Source organism: Vanellus vanellus (assembly GCF_965231255.1).
Source record: "Vanellus vanellus genome assembly, chromosome: 3".
NCBI classification, from domain to species: domain Eukaryota; kingdom Metazoa; phylum Chordata; class Aves; order Charadriiformes; family Charadriidae; genus Vanellus; species Vanellus vanellus.
Window position 1 is genome coordinate 26389746 of NC_138907.1, and position 23047 is coordinate 26412792.

Sequence of the window (23047 nt, forward strand, 5' to 3'; positions counted from 1 at the left end):
AGATACTATAAGAGGAATACAACCCTATAGTCCTGGTTGTAAAATGAAGAGCCGATCTGAAAGTTCAACCCACTCTTGAACTGGATGTTAGCATTGTTTCATGACAAAAGACTTGTGTTTTCTGTGCTTTGCAGCACCTGCAACCTCCTTCTGTGAAGAACCTCTTATACAAAATAGCTCAGAGATAATTCCAGTTTTGGGGAGAAGGGAGATTAAAAAAAAAAAATAAAAATCACAAAACATTTTCTAATTTTTTTGAAGCAGGTTCCCCAAACTCACATGGCTCACAGCTGATGTGCTGGGCTAAACGTCTGAGGATAACTGACAGAACCCTTGCAGAGTGTTCACAAGGGGTCCTACTGTGCTCCCACTGAAGACAACTCTGGTTTTAGAAACAAAAGTTGGGCCATAACTAAATGTAATGTCTCACTCTCCTCTCTATGAAGTTATTCTACCCTCTCTCCCCAGACAATCTCTCTAAAGCTGGGTGCTTTATTAAAATAATATTTGCACCACCCTTAAGGAGCTGCCTTTGGGTTGCCCTGCTTTAGGGGTTAACTGCGCTTTCCTTTCCTCACAGACCTTTTCCAAAGCAAAGGAGGAGAAATCACTGTGCTAGAGCAGTGCAATTCAACTACTGATGCTAATACTTTAATTCCCCACCCTGAGAAAATGTCTCTGTAAGCCAATACCCTTGTGTAGAATACATTTATATACCCTGCATATGTGCACTCTGTATATACGTGCGCATGCGTGTTTGTTAATGACACAGTGTATCATTCACTTATAAAATTTTCTGCATTAAATGGCAGCTTATAAGGAAAAAAATTAAATCATTTTTAAACCATCAGCTGTATCAGCAGCTGTCAAAAACGGTAATCTTGGCTCCAATCAAGTTACACATTAGACACTTTATTCGTAACATATAATGGTAAGGAATGATGCCACCCACATATACACATATGTACAATATTGCAATCAAAGAATATTCATAAGAATTTTTAATTTTCTCTTGAAACAAAAAATGAGATACTAACAAAACTGAAATATTACAGCAAAAATATTTTCTATCTTCATGAGAACAAAGACATGAGCAGTAAATTACATGGGTCTTACATGGAAACACATTTCTCAGGAATATTTTTTGCTTAATTCATTCTAGTTCATGCATTAACATCACTTCTCCCTCTTCTCAGACTTCAGATTGAATATTGGTGGTGGAGAAATCATATGGGATACAATAACTTAGCTTGCAGTCTATGAATCATTAGTAGCCTATAATGCTTAAGGATGTGCTACATACACGTATTGAAAGACAGCAACCAAAAAGGTCACATGTTCCCATTCAGGCAGGAAAACTCATGAGTTCACAGAAGGGAAAGTGAAAGCAATAAATGCTTATAGCTTAACCCAATTTCACATGATTGTAGATGCACAAGATAGTCAAAGGTTTCTCAAAAAGCATTTTTTCATTAGGCAACACGGGCTGGCAGCCCTAATTACACACTCCAGTGATTGTCTCTAAAACAACAGACTGTCCTGAACAAAAGAGATGACCAAGAGGATGAAGTTAGGAAAACCATATTAACCTGAAATGATTTGTACACATTGTCCCACTTCTTCCCTTGTTTTCTTCCTCATAAAATGTAAGCATTCAGCAACAGAAGGAGATGTTATTAAAGACAAGCACTCATCTACAAAATAAGTGCTCTGAAGGATTTATCTACCAAGCTGAAGAAGAGAGCTCCCAATTGCAGCAATTCCAGATTATGCCTTACAGTTCTGCTATTTTCACACCCAGCCAACAGAAATGAGGGTTTTAAGACCATGTTAGGAATCCTAAATAAAAATGGGTCAATGTTCTCTGGGTCTCTCCCAGTGAAGTTAGTAAAAGTTTAACAAGGTCTGGAAGAATCAAAGAAAGAGTTATTTTAAAGGCTAATCTCTGATCTTGTAGCTGAAAGTCAACAATTGCAATTACACACCCTGGTGGGCCCCTGGGAACTTGGGGGCAGCCCCCTTGCTTACGCTCACCATTGCATGAGTTCTCTTGCATCCTCTAGAGTTCTCTTGAAGCACTTAAAAGAAAAGCATACTGAAAAGCAAAAGCTGATGCATGGGATTGGGATGCCTCTCCTCAATTGGTTTCCTACTACATCCTCTGATAGTTGATGTGTCATTCCATTCATTGAATGATTACCTCTTTAAGCAGTTACGATTTTTAGACCCCACCTCTACTCTAACTGGAAGGCTGAGACAGAATCTCAAGGCTAAGAGAGTCAGAAACCCTATTTCCAGTTCCAGATGGATGTTTGATTGGGTGGATGTTGTTTGCTTAAAAACAAAAATTAAAACCAAAAAAACCCAAAGCCCCAACTACCCCAAATTTATTTCTGCCATGAACGAGAAGCTCAGTTTCTTGACAGACAGATGATAAGATTATTGCATAAAATACTGGTTTGTTCTTTATTTGCTCTTTATTTTGCTGCTGAGCCTTTTATTTAAATACTTTATCGTTGCCTGGAAATAGCTCGCAGGTTTCCAACTTTCAAGTTCCTTTTAGAGGGGGAGTATTAAATCCAGGATGTAATTAAGCCTTCATTATTAGGAATATTTTCTTTTCAGGGACCTAGCAGGGTTTCCAGCATGCCCAAATGTTCTTTGGACCTTTTCAGAGGGTAGCCAAGTAATTTGGCAGAAGATAAAAAACACAAGGAGCCAGAAAGCCTAGAATATTCTTTCAATAATCAGCTGAATGTAACTAAAGAAACTGAAAACTAGTAGTGAAGAATTAAAAAAAAAAGTTTTAAAAAGAAAGAAAAAAACTAAATATTTGAATTTGAACAATGTGTACTGGATATCTCAGAAAGCATTCTGAATACTGCCAAAGACTTTCTATTGGACATTTGAAAACAATTCCCCAAAACTGAAAAAATATTATCTTGTTAAGATTTTGCAACAGCAGAAGTACAAAGCAACCAAGGGCCATGAACACAAATATTTACCGAATATGTATCTTGCTGAAGAATGTATATATTTTGGCACACATTATTATCATTTTTCCAAAGGTAAAAGCCATGCACAGATACCATAAGGCAGGCACTTTGACTTTGCTCACTCAGGCTGAAAACGTGCACATCCCTTGATGGAGCAGCTTATATCACAGCAAGTCATTAAATGTAAAGAACTGGCATAATGAAATCATCTCTACTTCCACTCCTATACTCTTGCCTGCCATTTGAATATCTATGAGTTACTTTTCCTATATTCATCTACCTCACCAGAGGACTCTTCTCGTAAAGCTCGCCCCTCCAGGAGCAGCAAGCTGTGCCCATTTTCTCTCTAGCACTGGCCCTGGCAGTGACATGAACCCTTTTTGGAAAGGCAAGTGTTCCAAGAATGCTTAGCTTATTCTGATATGTATATTGCCATTCAGTCTTCCCATGTCTGAAGCATTTATCATACAAAACCTTAAATCAAGATCATCGAGTTCAGAGGCTAAGATTAGACAGCTAGGTTTATAGGGTCCTTTTTATATAAAGGATTCTCTAAATCTACAGTGAAACAAGAAAAAGAAAAGCATTTAACGATACTTATCATACTGAAAGACTATCTCGGAGTTAAAAAGTTCCCCATACCCTACTGTAACAATCCGTGGAAAACTTTGAGTAGCATTCCACCTTCTGGATGGCACTACATCTGTGGGAACTCAAAGAGATGGCATCATTGATGGTACCGAACCTGCAGGCTCAGGTTAAAGCCTGCTAAAGCTTAGATGTTTGCAAAAACTCCGATAACTCAGGTCTGACTTTCTCAGTAATAGCAGGGCCTCAGTATTATTGTAGAGCTGTTAATTCTTTAGGTGTGTAGATAGAGCACAAGGTAAAGGAAAGTATTTTCAGAAGCACCGCTGTGAGAAATCCACTTCCCAAATTCAGATAACGTAATAACACAAGGTGAATGTTAATGAAGTCTGCTCCTTTTGTAGCTAAGATGCATGATACGAACAGCAAATATTTCATCAAAGTGAAACATCACTATTTTCCTTTCAATCATCCTTACAGCTTTTAACAAACTGCGAAAGGCATGGTTTAAGTTATTCGAGCACAAAAATTTCATGGGACAAATGATACAATTCATAACACAGAGAAATAAATGCAAAAAAAGAAGGATAGAACACATTTCCTGATACTTCACAAATATCCAGAGGAGGTTTAACACACAAAATGGAATTTCTTCAGCAGCACTGATTAAACTCAAGATGAGGCAAGGATCTTCTTTACAAAGTAAAGGCACCAGCTCTTTGTAAACACGTATTCCTCTCATTTTAACTGAGAAAGCACTCAAAAGATTCCATGGAGGCAACCTGTGTGGTAGTGTTCCATTGCCTATGAATACTTCCCCGTAGAGATATCAAAGGCCTTTCTCCTCCTTTTTACTGTACTTAATGAGAAATGGTTTTGGTTTTAAATTTTTCTAGCAGGAAACTCTTTAAATCTCCCTGGAAATGTTACAATGAATCTACAAGACAGTGTTTTCTCTTATCTGCCTTCTGATACCTATCAAGAAGTTTCAAGGCAAAAGAAATATCAGATGCCAGTATGAAACACACACGTTTGCAGTCATCTCTTGTTTTCAGTATTGTGCTATAGGCAGTTTCCCAGAAGGAACTGTTGTCTTATATTAAAAATACAGATACATTTTTAAAAAAAGGAACTTGTGAACATCCTCCAGCTGTGCAACTACCCACTCTGACTTTTCAAATGCACTAGCGAAGACTGAACAAGAAAAGAAGATTAGATACTTCTGATCATGACAACTGTACTTCAGGATTCCAGATTTTTTCAAGTATGCATCCTGAAGGTACATGTCTCCCTAGCATGGAGAGTACTCACACAGTTCTTTACTAATGAAACTGCAAAACTTGAAAACTGTTAAAATAAATATTCCATACAAAGGTGAATTGTTTGCGTCTTGCACAAAATGAACTGAGCATCTTCATAATTTCCACCGCACAACTATCACCAAACACATTTTACTACTCATACACACAAATCCAGTGATTACACTAATTAATATTGTTCAGCATCCAACCAAACTTGTGCGTTTCTAAGCCACCTTTCAGCTTTATAAAGCAGACTGAATTTTTAATGTAGTATTTTCAGGTTCTACAGGACTGTCAACTGGTACCTGGAGAGGGAAAAAAAAAGAAAAGCAAGAATTAAGCTATTATTCAGCAGAAGCTATTCTCAGCCACAGTATTCTTGGGTAACTATTAGGTTAGACTCCAATAGTATAAGTAGTTAATTAGCCAAATCAGGGATTTATAGAAAGCCCTATTTTCCCTTCTCTCTGTAATGAAAAAAAAAAAACCCCAAACCCCACAGAACTTAGTTTCTTAGTATAACTCTAAAGTATATATTTACTGCATACAGATATTTATCACATGGACATTAACTTTCAGGTGTTTTCTCCCTTACATTTAAACACAGTAGAAACTTGACGATCAAGGTTTGGTATACAATTTAGACTAACTAACAAGGTGATAATGGAAAACAGACAAGTCATGGACCACTGCCTACAGTCAGCGTGTACACCCCTGAGATAGCCCCGACCCAGGCTGGTGAAGCCCCAGGATGCCATACTGTGCACACACAGCTGCATAGGTTTCAGATTCAAGTTAGCTCATATAGCACCAGCTTGGAAGTTTCTGAACCTTATGCAGACACTAACAGCGTGCACCTGATCACAGATGATCAAAAGCTGCTATATACGCAGGACACCTACACATAAAAAGAAGCGTGACACAGGATCTTGCACTGACTCCAAAAAGGTGTTTCATTATATAGATCCAAATGATCAAAAAACCCACAGCACTGAAAAAAGTTTCCAATGACAGCCTTATTTCTACTAGTAACTGTGATAATTTGGAAAAGCTGCTGAAACACGGTCTTCAGACCTCCTGAGCAGCAGAAAGTGGTATGCTCAGTCTTCATTTAAATTGAGAGGGTGCTCAGCAGAAGAACAGACCCAGCTCCTCATGCAGCACACTACAGAAACTGTAGCATGACTTCTGTTCATCAGACACTGACTTCACTTAAAGGGACTGCAGGTATTTTAAATGAAATATGTAATCTGTAACAGCCTCCTAACCCAATACACAAAAAGGCTTCACAATTTACAATGCTACCTGAATATATGGAAAAGCAAGATTCAAGCAATAAAATCAGAGATTAATATTAGCCTCTTAAAATTCAGGAAAAACTGAGAGCAGAAGGTCTTTTAATTTTTTTTCACGGGAGGGGAGAAACAGATGTCTGAGGGCAGCATCCCATGTGGCTCTCTTGTTCCAAAACAGCAAGGAAACAGTCATTACAAGTTTTTGTCAATTACTTTTTTGCGGTTAATATTATTATGCCGAGAAAAGCCAAGCATTCGCGTACGCTAACACAATCACGATAAACGAGTCACCACTTACAGCTTTAACATCCAAATTCATAATCCCTGAATTCACATTGTGTCTTCGCAAATCTGATTTTATTAAGGCTGAAATAAATAAAAAAAAAAAAAAAAAGAGAAAGCTGGTTCACAACTTCGCAATGACATACATTTCAAGGGAAATGTTTGTACAGTGCAAGCACACACAAGCTGCCTTCAGCACATATTCAAAATACCTGTATTCACTCTTTTGCGATTTGAACTTACTGATAATTTCAACTTGCTCCTCACAGAGCACACGCAGAACATGACAATAAAAGCTTTCAAACTATGAGTACTTAAAGCAAAGCTTGATGGTTTTAGCACTTTCAGCACATTTATAAGTACCAGCATGTGTAAGTCACTGGTACAGCTCAGGAATATATCAGCAGTTTCTTATATCTGGTAAACTGCAAACTGTCTCAATTTCTGTATTTGTTTACACATATTATCCTCCTCTGGAGATAGGCATCTGCCTCAAATTCAAGACATGACTCACAAAATGGGACACAGATGGCTGTCCACGTATTAGCAACATCATCCTTAAAACAAAGGGTGCACGCACAGCAAGTATTTAAAGTGAAAAACAAAGAAAAAAACCAAACCAACAAACCCTGCACTTTAACTTCTGCCACCCCAGACAGGAAGCCACATATGTAAATCCTAGATGTCTGACTGAATTTCTGGGTAGTTTTTCGATGTCTATCTCAAAAAACCCTCCACATTTTTACATTAAAGAGAAATCATTACAGTTCTGATCAATTACCTGTTAAGATAATGCCCACAAAAAGCCAAGCACAAAGAAAGAGGTTTCCTGCACGGGGACTGTAGTCTGTTGTGAGTTTTCCTTGAACAAGTGTAAAGACAATTCCAAATATCTATAAACAAACAAGTCACTTCATCAGGATCACACAGAAAAGAGTCATCACTTTACCTTGCAAAGTTTCAGGTCACATCTTATAGAAACCAAATTAACAAAAAATTAAGACTACAGCAACACATCAGAGACTTAGCAGCCAAGTCTAAGAAAGCCTTTTTAGATTTGAGAAGCGTGGCTTTCCTGAACATTACTTCACTTGAAGAAATAAAATGATATAACCTGTGCCGAGGCATTAAGGAGACCTGAGGAAGTGCCTTCAGACTCTGGGTATGTAATTTCCACAGCAAATTCAAACCCAAGTGGGAGATAGCCAGTCATGAAGAACCTGTTGAAAAGCAGAGTAAGAGTATGATAGGTGTGGCCTTCATCTATTACTACAGCTAAGAAAATCAAACATAAACACATGGTATTATGAATTAGCTGGTATTCTGAACTGTTTGTTTTCAAGGCCTAACATGATTCAATACTTGCTTTACCTACTTCATTCCCCCGACCTCATCCAGCAATTTTAGCCATAGATCTCTTTTTTTTTTTAGGACAAAGATGTTTTAACATATTTGTCCCGTTTCCCATAACCACCTGCATTCCACTCCATACATATGAAACAACCTTCTCTGACCAGTCCACAAGCCACTCAATCATTGAAGCCAATTACTTTCAAATGAAAGACATACATGAACATCATCATTTGATCAGCCCAAACATCCATGCTGGAGGACAAAAAGAGACCATTAGTAAGGCATGAGGCTGGACACTGGAATGTCTGCCAAAACCTGCTGTGGAAGAAGCTGAAGGGACTGATGGGTGACAGGAAGAGCAGAGACCTAATGCAATTGAGGTTGGTAGACTGTTTTTTAAACTGAAATTCTTAAAACATTTCTGGCTCTACCTTGACTGCTGTGTCTGGATACAGCACTATTCCCTCAGCACCTTTTGGGGCTTTTAGATTGTGTATCTATAAGAAGTGCTCTTGCTCTTCTGAGAGAGCAAAGCACCCAGCACGTTGCTTGGGCTATCAAAATATAGATCAATCAAAATGCACAGAAGCCAGTCTTCCTAGTTAAACTCTAATCACCTATCCACTGGCCAACAGAAAGATTCAACTTTACTGCAGACAGCTTTTTGAATTGGAACCAAACAAGTTGACCACGTAGAGACTTCTGTTAGGTCCACAAAAACATTAAATGAAATTCAGTGAAAAGTGAGTTACTTTGGATCTAACCTGATGTAACAGAAGGTGAAACCCAAGTACACCCTATCTGTACAGTCAGCTGTAAGCATAGGTTGAGAGCACGATGACAGAATGAACAGTAGAATTGTTTAGTTAAAACAGTTACATATTGTTTCTGAACAGAACTGCAGTAAGTCATCTAGTCCTTTTTAATTGCTCACCCAAGTACTCCTCCAGTCACGAACACTACTATAAGGTATCCGAGGTCCAGGGTGAAAGTAAATACAAGCAACCCAATGAAAGAGAGAATGTAAACAATCAAAGTAGTTTGCCTGCAATCCAACAAAAAAAAAAATTAAGAAATTAACATCATTAACATAAGGTCATAGCAAATTGCTGAAGCATGGAAGAGTAACATAAGCATTACTTATTGTCTAACAACTAACATTCTACAGCTATAATATTTGCTTCATGTAATTCTGATTCAAACATATCATGCAATGAGAACGTATCCCTTCCCGAACTCTTTATTGCCTTGGTTATATAGCTGCTTTGCTCAAGGCTAAAGAGACTTACTCAGATTCTCAAAGAGTGAGCAATCACAGCAGATACTATTACCTTAAGACTATTTTAGTTCTCTGCTATGTTGTACCTCTTGGCCATTCTGCAACGCTGCCCATTATACAGTACATCAATACATGAGCGGCCAAATCGAACACCATTAGCAATAAAAGTCAGCCTAAGAGGCAAGTCAAACAAATCTTATTACAATGTTCTATTTATTGTAAAACTGGAATAAGGGATGTCATCCAAAATATTAAAGAACATATCACTTCTAAATAAGCCAAAACGCATGCAGAAACAAAGCCAACCTACAGCATTAGCATCCATTAAGTTCTAGAGCTCTTGCACATAATGTACTAAGAGTCACAGGGGAGAACTACTCCACCGCAAGCAGCGCTTCAGGGCACTGGTCACTCCTGGGGGGCATCACACTATGGGTGATGGACCCGGGAGCTCCTACCCCACAACAGGGTTCTGCTCCATGCTCATCCCCTGAATTAAAGCAAATGTTATGCTTACTAATAGGATCAGGAGTAATAAAAAAAAAAAAAGAGAATCCATCAACTGTCCATTTTACAAAACAACGCAGAATAGATTTTGAGCCTTTATGCTTTCCTAAGAGAAGGAGCCCACAGGGACACCTGGCCACCATATGTAGGACATATGGTGCTTTCCTTGTTAGCCTTACACTCCTGAAGAGACAGGAGTAGATGGAAAGCCCCTTCGCATCTTTGCATTCTCCCACCTCATTTCTTTTGGCCAAGAACCAGTAAGAGTCTCAAGCTTTTGCTGTAGCCTCAGAAACCAGTCTCCATCAAGGCATCATCAGTTCACTTCAGCCTTTATGTTGCAGTATTTTTCTAATGCAATTGCACTGCTCTCCTACCCCTAACCCCGTACATGCCTACCCACACTTACTTGTATGTTTTAGTGTAATCCAGCCACAAACCACAAATAATCGAACCCACCATTCCTGCCACCACCAGTGTCAAGCCAATTCTCCCAGCGTTCACTTCTTCTCCCTTTCAACAAATATTTATATGGTGCTCATTAATAACTTGCTTCCACTCAGAGTCAAGTTCAGAGCTCTTGGCAGTCATAAGCGCAAACAAACACTCCTATGACTCCCATATCTGTATGGTGCAAGAAACTGTAGGGGGGTATAAAGGAAACCAAACGTCTGAGCACACATAGCACCTACATAACAATAAACTTCACCTCTGCAAATGTACAGTAAAAAAAACCCAACCAAACAAAGAAGATCCAATAAACTTACCTCATAATGAGTTACTATCATCTGGTTTAATAATGTGGAGACAGAATAAAATGCCCCAGTCATAATACCTGCAGTACCAAAAGAAAAGCTTCAGTCATTCCAGGTGTAGCCCCGCAGGTCTGCTACCCTAAAGAGTTAATCATCTGATATTTAAGACTCACATCAGAGGCAAAACCTTTTATCTGCCAGGTAAAATCTCTTCACCAGACCTACAAACGGTATTTTGAATCCTGACAGATTTTCCAGCACTGGCTGCTGAATATGTAAAAGTTTGACACTCCCTCCCCCATACACAACCACTGCCACAACTAAAACTCACTGCGCTTTCGGCACACATTCAACTGTTCTGCCAAACTACAGCCAGGCAGCACTGCTTACCATAACTGATCAGCAAAAGTACAAATGGAATGTTTTTGAATAAGTTTATAATCGACTGCTTGTAGGAGTAATCCTCGGGAGGCATAGTTTGCAGGACTGCTTGTGAGTGACTAGGAGGGTATTTCGGCTTTTCTTCAAACACTGGGGAAAAAGAAGAAAGAATAATTTTGATTTGTCTTTATTAGACTAATGCTTTTCCTTTTTGAAGTGTTTCGGTTTGATGGATTTCACAAGTTTAATTTGTGTTTTATAACACTTCCATAAAAAAAATAGTCTAGATTTTCCTCATGGAAGAATCAAGTCACAACCACAATGGATGTGCTAATTATTTGGTCGTGCCTGATTGCAAGGTCAAATACAGACTTCATCTGCAATGTGTCTAGACCTTTGTATCTGAATTGCATGAATAACACAGAGAATCATATTGTATCATATTGCAGCTGGTAGCAAAAAGCCTAAGTGAGCTGCATATCCTGAGAGGGGCTGTTCTATGTGAAGCACGACATACAGAAAACTGGTTGTTGCTTGACCCTGGCATGACAGATAAGCGAATGCAAGTAAACCTGAGAAAATGTAATCTTGACTACTTTGAGCAAAGTCAGATGCTTGAAATGAGATGTTGTAAACAATCCCTATGGTCACTATTTAAATTACAAGAATAGAACACTTACCAACTCCTGTTAAGAAGAACAAAAGCGTGGACACTATTGCTGTTCCATAGAACATGATGCTGATGTTATGTGCCATAAGATCGATATCATTAGGTGTATTGGGAACCAGAACAGGTGGCACCAAAAACCCAATTGCAGTGCCAAGCTGTAAAGCAAGAAAAGAAAGCCAAAAATCATTTCCCTGTGAACATAAAAATTAACAGAAATTAAAAGCCTTACCAGGTAGAATTCAGAATTTATATCATAATAACTATTAATAAAACTATGAAGGAAAGGTGTTCCTTTAGTTTCATACTTCTGAGCTATTTGCTCTCAATGACATTTCACAATCAGGTCTTCAATAACTCACGTTTTAACCTTTTCATTTCTAAATTAAACTACAATACTACACCTAGTATATAGCACACTTAACAACTAAGCATTAAGGAAGTTGTTTTGCAGAAGGATCTTTCACGGGAAAACACTATGCACGCACATAAATTTATGTCAGTCATCCTGCAACTGAAGGCCTAGAGATGACAGAAGATTCCAACTACTCTTGTAGAAACGTTCTTCTCTTTCTCAATCAAAACGCTACACTTGATGTCACGATCCTGCCACTACAGTAACAAAGACTGACATACAAGGTTTACTGCAGAACTGATAGAGCAGAGAAGAGCCAAGGAAAAGGAGCATCCTTATTAAGAAACACAAACCCAAAACCTACATCTGCAATTATTGCTAAGGAAACAAAGAAAAATCACAAAATAAAGTAGTAGTGGGTGTGTATCCAGAGTCAATTCCAATGTAGCAACTGATTTAACATGAAAAACAGATAAAAAACAAGGACTGAAATTTTGGGTATATGTATAAAGCATTTTAAAACATGAAGGACCAACAGACTTGAACTACTCTCCAATTTATCTCTGCTGCTCCTCCAAAACTAAACCACATTTTAAAGTGTTAGAACAATTTTGTTTTTTTTTTTTAACTAAAAAACTCTGCATCTGTTTCAGGTAAAAAAAAAATACAATAAAAAAGAGCACGGAAGACTGTTCGAGTAGCAGGTCCAACACTCAGAAAGCACTCAAATTAAAGGTGTGCCAATGTGCTTACAAAGCACCCTTTGTGCATCTGCCTGATGAGGGTTTTGCTTCCCCCCGCCCCCAGACCATCAGATTTACACAGTATCCAGTGCTCACCTGAAGAATTTGTCTCTTTTTATCCTCACCCTTCAGTATATGAACTCTGCAAACACGAACTGACTACACAATTACTCTTGGTTTTAAGGTATTTTTTTTCCTCCCCCAATGTGAGTCAACAGAGTACCCACAATATTCCAAGACAGTCAAGTGATACCATTTTTCACCTTTTACATGTAGAGAGGTTAAGGGCAGAAGGATTGAGAGTTCCAATGAGCCAGCTGTGCCCAGCTGAAGACGCTAAATACTTGTGGAAATCTGGCACTCCTAACAACCCCTGACAGGTACTTCGCTGCAATCCCAGTGATTTGTGTTTCAACTGCAGATGATTAGCATCTCAAGAGATACCGTGTGAGATCTGACTTTTGATAACTATATTTTGATAACTCTGTCCCTCCCCTGCCTGCAGTCCCCAGCCCTGTCTGCCGTAGCTCTGAAGTTATGCAAAATATCTGATAAGATATCAGATGACCAACAGCCCAGTTGGTTACAGCAACCCGATTCTGTTACATAGTTCACCTTGTGCAATTAAACAAGTACAGTGAGGCTGTATCATAATGTGTACGCAGAAGTGAACTGCATTGGGATATACAGACACTACTTCTAACTTCCAAGTGCTTAATTTGTCATTTCACTACTCTCTCAATCTAGCTTTTGAGACGTTTTTTTTAAAGAATGCAAAAACTGAGAACAGAGAAATTCTATTGTTTGACACCATATCAGTGGGTGACAAGCAGGACTGGGGTCTTAAGACTTCTGTAGCACACAGCTCTGAGCTAGCAGGGTACAGCATCGCTGCAGAATAAGCCATTATCCTTTGCGCAGGACTGCCAGAGGGAGATGAAACACACTTTGTCAGTGTGTTTCACGGGTGTTTCCCCGGCAGAGGACCAGCAAGCACGTTGGCACACTAAGATCAGTCCTACCTTCTGCAGGGGAGTACACTCCAGAAATAACTAAGGTTTATTTTGTTCACAACTCTGCTCCCGTTTTCCTTGCCCATCTTTCTTGTGGTTCCTATCCATACAATCCCTGCACTCCTGCTCCCATCCCACACCATTTCAACACCCACATCTCGGCATCCGAGCAAAGCATCGGTTTCAGACTCCAAGTTGGATCCTTGGCACTGTACTGCAGAACTGAAACCCCAGTAACTCCTTGCTACAGGGAGGACTGGTGCACATCAGGAAGAGTGGAAATTTAGCTGCCAAAGAAACCTTTAACCTGATCCCAGGACGGACATGCAAAATTTTTGTTCAACTGCTAAAATAACCAACCAACAACACCCAAAGTCTTCAGTTCAAAAGGGACAGTTGACTTGTCCACTGGAAGGTTTCAATGCAAATGAAATTGTTTTGGAAAAGCATTGAGAAAACTGTACACAGCCAGGTATGAGCTAATGAGCAACCCTAACTGTAAATATGTAACGCTAATATTACCACTGTAATAATCCAAAGTACACAAACATAAAATCATTAGACTCATATAAGGAAAATCAAATCCCCTGTTACCTTAATCAAATTGTACCTACGACCTCAGCCTGCACCAGTGATGTTGACGGGGATCTTAACATTCTGTTGCCACAGAAAAGCGGGGGCAGTAGCAAGGGGCGAGAACAAGGCTATGGGAGGAAAAAAACCCCATCAGCATTACATCTTCACCTGTGCTTTCAGATATGCCTGTTCCAGCTCTCTGAAACCGGCCAGGACCAGGGAGCTCAAGGAAATTTGTGACTCGGTTATCAGCTCCCACAGTGACGCGAACTATCATAGTGTTACAGAAAATTTCCATCAGTCACATTGACTACTGGCACATAGTGATTCCAGGCAGTATTTTAGAAAGCAGGAACTAATATATGTTGGCACTGGGGCTCCCCACAAAAGTTCGGGTACTTCACTCCTCTCCAGCTGGGGGTGGATTCAGTAAGATGAACGATGCCAAACGCAAGAGGAAGAGAAAGCAGAGCAGGACAGCTTCTGAAAAGGGTCTCTCAACTGATGTACGCCAGGCAGTGGGCAGAAGCATGCAAACTGCTACACACTGCCATGCAGCCAGGGTCCCGCAAAGCCAGCCTGGCCGGGGAGGGTGGTATGTAACATCCCCTCCGCGCTTGCCCTGGCTCTATCACTCCTCCTCTCTCTCATGCTGCCCTGTGACCGCTTCTTGAAGAATGGATTTTCCCCGCTTAAACGACTTATTTTTAGACCAACACCACGCCACACGCTAAGCAAGCTCACTTCTCCCAAGCCTCCCTGGCCCCCTTCCCCACCGCCCCTACCTGGTTGCCCAGCACGGCCACGGCGCAGGCGGTGGAGACCTCGGTGGGGCCGAACCAGACGGAGGCGATGCGCGAGGGCAGCCCCAGGATGAAGACCTGGGCGACGGCGCAGACGGCCTGGGCGGCCAGGGTGACGGGGTAGCGGTCGGGGGCCAGGCTGGCACACTTGAGCCAGGCGCCCAGGCCGTTGAGGCCAGCGCCTAGCAGGGCGGTGAGGCGCAGGCCGCGGGTGTCCAGCAGCCAGGTAGCGGGCAGGATCAGCGGCACGTAGGCCACCATGTAGACCATGGACAGCCAGTCTATCTGCGTGAAGGAGACGCGGTAGAAGCCGGCGAAGACGTTGCTGAGGATGCTGTACTGGATCCACTGGAAGGCGTTCACCAGCGAGTAGCAGCTGAAGACGGCCAGCACCGCCAGCCGCCGCCGCGACAGGCGCGTCTCCAGACGCCCGCCGCCCGCCGCCAGCATGGCCTCGGCCTCCGCCTCCGCCCGCTCCCCGCCGCCCGCCGCGGCCGCCCGCCCGCCGTCCTCCGCCTCCTTGCCGGGGAGGAAGCCGTTGCAGCGCTGCAGGGGGAGCACGGCGGCGGCCGCCGGCATCTCCCCGCTCTCTCCCTCCTCCGCCTCCTCCTCCTCGCCGCCGCCGCCGCCGCCGTCCTCCACCATGTCGGCCGTCTCCCCACCCAGCTTCCCCGCTAGCAGCGGTGGCGGGCGCAGCCCGGCTCTGCCTGACAAGGTCACCGGCCTCCGGCTTCTCTGCCGAACCCGCGCCGCCGCCGCCACAGCCACCGCCCCGCCCCGGGGCCGGGCCCCGGCGGTGCAGCCCGGCGGGGGCAGAGCGGGAGGCGGCACCGGCGAGTGGAGGCGGGGGGAGGGGCGGGTGCCTCGCCGGGCGGGGCGGTGCTGGAATGGCCGGTGCGTCCCGCCGCAGGGCGAGGCTGAGCGGCCGCAGCGTGGCCGTTGGCGGGTCGTCCTTCGCTCTGCCGCGGACACACAGGCCGCACCGCTCCCTGCACGCCCGGGGAAAACCACTGGGCTTCCCCCCGCCGTAGTGGGCTTGTTTCATCGCAGCGGCGGTGCAGGGAAATGTACTGAGGGGGTAAGGGGCGGGCGGGCAGAGCGGAGGCCCCGGCTGCGGCGGAGGGTGGCCCGGGCGGGTGCAGCCGGCCCGGCCCCTCAGTGCCTCCACCGCCGCGGGCAGAGCCTTTCCTAGTTCCCACTCGGCCTCTGGAATCGCCTTTGATTCGTATCCCAGAAAAGGGGCCGCCGGGCTGCCGTGGGGAGCGGGTCAGGCGCCGCTTCAGGCGGCGGTGGTGCCCCCGGACCCTGCGGGGTGCGCGGCCCTTCTCGGGCCTCCGCCTCCTGCCGCGGCGGCACCGCGCCCGCGTGGGAGAGAGGGATCGTTCTGCGAAGAGCATGAGGAAAACGCAGAAATATTTGAGTTTGTTAACGTGCGTTAGAAGCGTGCTACCGGCTCCTGTGGGAAATCATTGGGTGCGCTCAGCAGATAACATATGCCGGGGCCTCATCAGATTGGTGCCTGTGCACGTAGCCACCAGCCTCAAGTTCCCCTGCTAATTATGAATTGGTATTTTACTTAAGATCAGGTGATCTATGTAAGCCACGGTTCCTGATCTTATTGAATAATAAGGTGAGCACATGCTTCGAAATAGGAATTTGGCTGTGTTTGCTTTCCCTGAGCGCTTAAGCTGAGCAGGGGTAGTGATGACTGCAGGCACCGTGGGTTTGTAGGGGCTACTGGGGCTGAATCCTGAATTTGCAGATCACAGGTGCGTGTTAGACACCGGCTTTTTAAAAATAAAGTTACATATGTCAGAGTCAGGCTCTTTTTGCCTCTTTCATTCATCCCAGAAAAAGCCTGATTTATTTTTACTTTTCCTGCGTAAGATCAGATGTTTGGTAAATTCTGAATTCCTCTGCCCGCCTTCACAGTCCAAGTGCCCCGTGCTGTAGCAACGAAGCCTTTTTTCAAAACAGGATTTCAATAGAAAGAAGTGTAGTGGGAACTGAAATAAACATTATCAAAGCAACAGGATAGCCGGCTTTCACTTTAGGAACATATGTCCATGTCACACATTGGTAGAAGTAGGCTGAAAACACACCTGAGACTACACCTATGCTAGTACTTCCAGCAGCGCCTGTTCGTGATCACTGGGACCCAGTCATCCACACTGCTGAACTGCGACAGCAATCCCTGGCACAGGCTGTGGGCTGGCCTTGGGGCCAGGGTAAGGACTGTGGCACTTTGGTTGGGTCATATAGGTGTAGCGTTAGCATCCTAAACAACTCTTGGAAGAAGGTGTAAACATTGAATCTGCAGCTGATTTAGTGCAAGAGTTTTTTCCATTGAATTTTGGATGACCTTAAAGTCCATCCAAAGATAACACTTACTCCTTAAAGGAAAACAGGCTTTGTTGTTCTCTCATTCTTACTTTTCCTACTGTTACACCCTTGGCTCCATACAGCAGGCAGAGCTGCTGCCAGCTAATACCCTCAGCATAAGGTCCGAATTCAGCCTGTTGTGGAATGGCCGGCATGCCTTGGGTTTCACTGCCACAGTGCCCGCAGAGCATCGTCTCCTCTATCCGCCTGATGGTTCAGCACATGAAGTGTCATCTGCTTCCTGCGCAGGGATTCTGCGCATAAGAAATAACTAAACATCAGGGAACTGCAGAGAAAAAGAGACAAAGCCTGGCAGTGGAAGAAGCACCTGGATGAAAACTACGTCCCATAAGGAGAGGAGACTTTTTCCAGAAAGACGTTTATTTACAGCATATCAACACAAAGCCAAATCCACCTCTGCCACAGCTGCACTGACCTTGGTGAAGTAAAACCAGGCTGATTTTGATGAGGTACGGTCAATACAATTCCATCTTTGTGGACATTTATCTCCAGAAGTAGCCTCCTAAACAAGAAAGGAAAAAGCAAACCAAATTGACAGCATCAAGGTAAAGCTTTGATGCTAATCTCCTGACTTTTTACACTGCTGTATTTCACAGGCTTCACAACCATTACTTCTGATTTACACCCATTTGTATGAGAAGCGGGGCCAAGGACGTAGTTGCCCAGCAAGAGAAAGTTATCCCATGAGAAACATCCATTGCAGGAGTTCACTTAAAACATATGTCCTTCCATTTCTGCATTTCATGGGCAATTTATTAAGCTAAAAACAGAACATTGATGTCAAGGTTTACAGCACAAGCTTAGCTTAAAACTGCTGCTATCCTTTTTCAATCTACCCTCTCTAACTGAAAATTTAGCTTTTCCTGAATATTCCTCTTAGTTAAAGCCAGAAATTGCTCATGTATACCCAAATGTTAACAAAGTTGTTTTCCTGAATGCTGTGAAATGGTTAAAATATGCCTTATGTATCAGGCAGCCACTGGAAAGTAGTGGATACTAATTTACTCTACAGCAATTATTTTCTTGTGCCCAAATTCCAGAAGTCATGCAGAGGCCAAGCACTCAAATTTTCAGTCTGGAGAAAGTAAAAAACCAATTAGAAATGCAGTAGTGGTGTTATTGTTCCTCCTGTAGTATATGTTCCACTGAAAGAACAATATATTTTCATAACTATTTCCTAACTTTATCTTGCAGATAATGCCATTTTTGTACAAAAAATGGTTCAGAAGGTGCCTTTTTGTTTCAGTCCAGGGCATTTCACAAAACAAAGGAAACCCAGCTATAGAGTGCTGCTTTCAGGGTGTGATTAGCTTTCCAACGCTCCTGACTGGATTGTTTCAGTGATATCAATTTCTCGTTATGTCCTTCCAAATTTCAAAGTGGTAGCTAAGCCACTCCCCCAAAAAAACCCACAAGTCAATCCGTCTTTGTAAAACTTGAGCCCAAGGTTAGGAGTCTGAAATGAGCAATGTAGAATGTTGCAAAAATATCAGCACTTCTAAAATAAAACTATCATTTTTATGTTCAGCAGGCACGCAGTTGACTTCCAGATTTTATTCTTTTTTCAAACCATATATTTCAGTCTCTAAAGGAAAAAAAAACAATATTACTTTATAACGCATTTAACTCTTGGATATGATTTTCAATGCAAAAGTTGATCTATCAACGCAGAGAGTACCTACATGGCAGAAGTCCACCAGGTATTTGTCTTCCAGGCAAGTTGTTTAAACAAGAAAACTACAGCAGCTTAAGAAAGGGGTTTCAGAACAAAAGATCTGAAGTTCCAACTGAGCTAGAAATGAACTATTTTAACAGGATATTAAACAAACCTCAATAAGCTGGACTTGAAAGAAAATAGAGTCACATGTTTAAATTTCTTGATTGAAAGCTATTAATGAATACAGGGGGAAAGGTAAACATCCTCTTCCTCCTATGCAGTCCTCATTCCAGCAACATTTGCCCACTCTTCCCGCAAGATAAAGCCATAGTCCCACCCAGAGAATGACCGTTTGCAACACAAGGCACTTTACTAAAATTCGTTTGTAGCTCCAGGTGTTTGTCTGGCCAGCCCAGTTTTGGAATATGACTGCCCACAGTAGACATGCTTGCCAATGACCTGGATTCAATTTTTGATGTACTGACAGGGATATCGAAGTACACTCTTAAGTATTAGAGAAAAGTTCCGAATTTTAAAATATGGGTAATGAACTGCTCTACTGTAAACAATAGAAATTTGTGTTTCTGGGTGTCTTGGTCCATACAAAAGATGCAGAAATGTACATCTGGTACTTCTGTCAGGCTGCCATCTGCTTTTCCTTTTGTAGTTAGCTATCAATTTCATATACGTAATGGAATTTTACCCCTGAGTTTCCTATCAAAGCAAGCAGGGGGAAAAATTATGTACACAAAATGAGTTTTGTGTACAAAAAAATAAGCATGTGAACAAATACAGTTGGTAAAGTTTACTGGGTTCTTATTCACGGAGATTAACAGGCTCTTCATATATTACAAAAAGTGTAACCTCCTGAATCTTTTACACATAGTAAGAAAAGTGTATATAACCACAAAAATGAAAAAAAAGCATGATCTGCAGAAAGGTTTCTTGGATGAACATTCTCGTTTTTGACAAGCACTCGTTCACTCAAACATTGGTTAACTTTGGGGAAAAGCTTAAAGGCATTTTTTGTTACTTCACAAACTCTGTCCACTGATACTTGCCTCTCACCGCAGCAATGTGCTGGCAGACAATCCTGATCTCTGGTTCATTTCTTTCCTAAAAGATAATCAACAAAGCTCTTCTGTGAGAGAGAGATCAAGTGACATCAACCTGACCCATCAAAGGATGGGGGGACAGAAGTGATTAGAGAAGCCACACAGATGCAACCAGCTGCATCTGAGCAGGTTGGCTCAGTTCACCTATAGCCAGAGGAACGGCAAAGCTGCAGTTCAGCCCATCCTAAATAGTACACCGGGGAGGTACTGCAAGTTTCTACCAACACAGACCATTTACCAGCTCAGCAAGTAAGAATTCAGTAACGTGAGAGGAATTGCTCCCTAAGAGTTTTCTCTACTGGCTGTAGCGGGATCCCAAGTGACTCACTCAGATCCTTCTGTGGATGCAGAATGCCCACTGAGAGCTCCCACTCCCTGCCCTGTCTACGTAGGAATACAGAGCAATGTTGAACCAATTAGCTTCCCCACCATTCAGAGCAACAAGGCTAGAATACTCTCTCCACTTCTAGGACGTCTCAGATAACTTAAGAGTTATAACAATTTGAAGCACTATACTCCATATGGAAAAAACACCATAACGTAACTTAAATTGTCCAACTCTCTTTCACTGCCTGATTCATTGCAACATACCTGTCCAGTCGATGTACACACATCCTTTGAAAATTAAATGGAAGGGACATGTGAATTTGGAGCCAGTAAGAGTCTAGCACGGAAATGTGCTTGTATTGTAAAGACAGATTGCTCATCCAAGCTTGAGAAATGTTGCTAGTTTTCCTATGGGGGAAAACCAAATATTTAGTAACAGCTTGAAGTTCCCAACTTCTCTCTGAAGAGGTTATCAGCAGGAAGAGAGCCACGTTCTTTAAAGGTCTACATCTATTTGATAGGGAAGATGCTGGCTGACCTCAGCTTAACTAAAAATCAGCAGGGACTTTTTTTGTTTAGACTGAATAACAATAAAAGATGCCTGCCCAAGACTCTGGCTGCGACAGTACATTATGGAAAATGCATTAACGTTCCAATAGCATTAATCGTTTTAACAGGAACTCAGCCAGACAGGCACCGAGAGGGGCTCTCTTTGTTGGAGCTCCTGTGTCAGGAAAGCACTTCAAGTGTTCCCCAATATGACCCTTTCGAACGCCTGTCTTTTGCAGCACACCTAGCAAGATGTAAACTATTTCAGATTAGCAGAAAAGCCAGAATCTCTTGCAGAAAATCCCCTGCCGATTATTATCAGGGGAGACAAGCCTAGTGCCCCTATCAGTCACGCCGTTACTGCCACAACCCCTGGCCAGTGGGCAGCTCCTCTGCTAGGACAACCCCAGAGCATCCAGAGCTTTTTGCATGTGAGTGACAAGATCTACATCATCCAGATGTTTGGAGAGCAGGGGAGAACCTGGCCTTCTGCTTCCACCTGCTGCCTGTGCCCTGACCCACTCAGCACTAGGCCCAGCTCCTGACGGCACCGCTGGGAACAGAGGGCACTCAGCACCTCCGGCACTCACCCAGCACCTGACATCCCTGAGGTGTCCACACATACATTCATCAATGTGTTGTACTGGAGCAGCAGTCATATAACGTCAGCCCAACAGCTGAAGTGTTGACTTACAAATTGTTTCTCAATCTTGCGAGATCCTCGTGGCTCTTACATATAGAATCATAGAATCATTTAGGCTGGAAGAGAACTTTAAGATCATCGAGTCCAACCATTAACACTGCCAAGTCCACCAGTATAAGCACCACATCTACACCTTAAATACCTCCAGGGATGGTGACTCCACCACTTCCCTGGGCAGCCTATTGCAGTGAAGAAATTTTTCCTAATATCCAATCGAAACCTCCCCTGGTGCAACTTGAGGCTATTTACTGTCATCCTATCACTTGTTACTTGGGAAAAGAGATCAACACCCGTGGCCCCCACCCATATATATACGTATATTAGGTTTTTTTTAAAAATAATAAGACTAGGCTTGTAAAATAGAACATATATAAATGTTACATAGCACTAAGGCTCTCAAAGTGCATGAACGTTAGAGAGAATGTAGGAAAAGGATTGTAAAGGAGTATAAATGTAGGGACTAATCTACATGCTTTTGACTATACGTCTTTGTTTGGAGCAAGGGAAGAGGAATCAGTCTCCAAGCAAATGTTGTCCAGTGGAATCTGTTCAATTAAAATTCTCTCACCAGTGCAGCCAGGAAAATAAACAAAACAGAATAGCCCATGAGAAGGTCAGTCTCGCTACAGCAGTCAGTATAGCAACATGCACAATAAGTACCAGCTTTGCAAGAATGGCATTCAGAATGTTTAAGCCTTTGGAGATAATCCTATATTTCCAATGAACTGCAAACACAGGCTGAACAGAGTATTTATGTCCTTTAAGACCTCAGGCAGTACCAACAGCTTATAGCTTTTAGAAAACTTAGGGGGAGAATGAAGAGGAAATAACTTGGGTCCTGAGAATAACTGCTTTGGGTGCTTACTTCTCTCCGCCGGCTGTACAAGAGCCCTGGGCTCCAAGGAGCTACGCACAGGACAAAAGTGATGTTGCATGACACAAAGCTGCTGAAAAAGTGTGGATAGTTTAACACACTGGTGAAAGAACAGCACAACCATGACTTGGCTGTCAGCTTGGGAGCATCGGACTCAGAAACATGCCAGCATTCCTCCTCCCAGCCTAAGTGAACAGATAGGGAGACCTCATCATTGCCTCCTTTTACCTAGCCAGGTTTAGCACTCTCAGTGGCTCTCCTGTCAGCTCAGCTCTTCCCAAGGTAAATGTTTGAGCGCTGAAAGCAAAAGACTTTGTGCCTCCATCAGGCCAGAGGGAGGTGCTGGAGCAGCCAGAGCCTGGGGCAAAAGCAGAGCTGGGCAATGTTTGGGTGGATGGTGGTGAAGGTGAAGCTCCTACCATTTCCTGACAAGGGGTTGGCTTGGAAGAGGCTGCGTTTTCAAGGGACCAAAGTTATTGACATGTCTAGGAAACGTACTTTCATTTATAAATACCAAACAATTTC

At 42.6% G+C, this 23047-nt stretch overlaps 1 protein-coding gene across 1 annotated transcript; it reads right to left on the reverse strand.

Moving 5' to 3' along the window:
* Positions 1 to 5018: 5018 nt before the first annotated feature.
* On the reverse strand, positions 5019 to 15539 carry FLVCR1 (FLVCR choline and heme transporter 1; the record flags this gene model as incomplete). Its single annotated transcript, XM_082480475.1, has 10 exons — positions 5019 to 5190; positions 6479 to 6546; positions 7244 to 7355; positions 7577 to 7682; positions 8750 to 8860; positions 10011 to 10114; positions 10369 to 10436; positions 10747 to 10887; positions 11418 to 11562; positions 14877 to 15539. 10 exons carry the CDS (start codon positions 15537 to 15539, stop codon positions 5128 to 5130), a joined length of 1581 nt encoding a protein of 526 aa, XP_082336601.1. The 3' UTR covers positions 5019 to 5127.
* Between the last annotated feature and the right edge of the window lie 7508 nt (positions 15540 to 23047).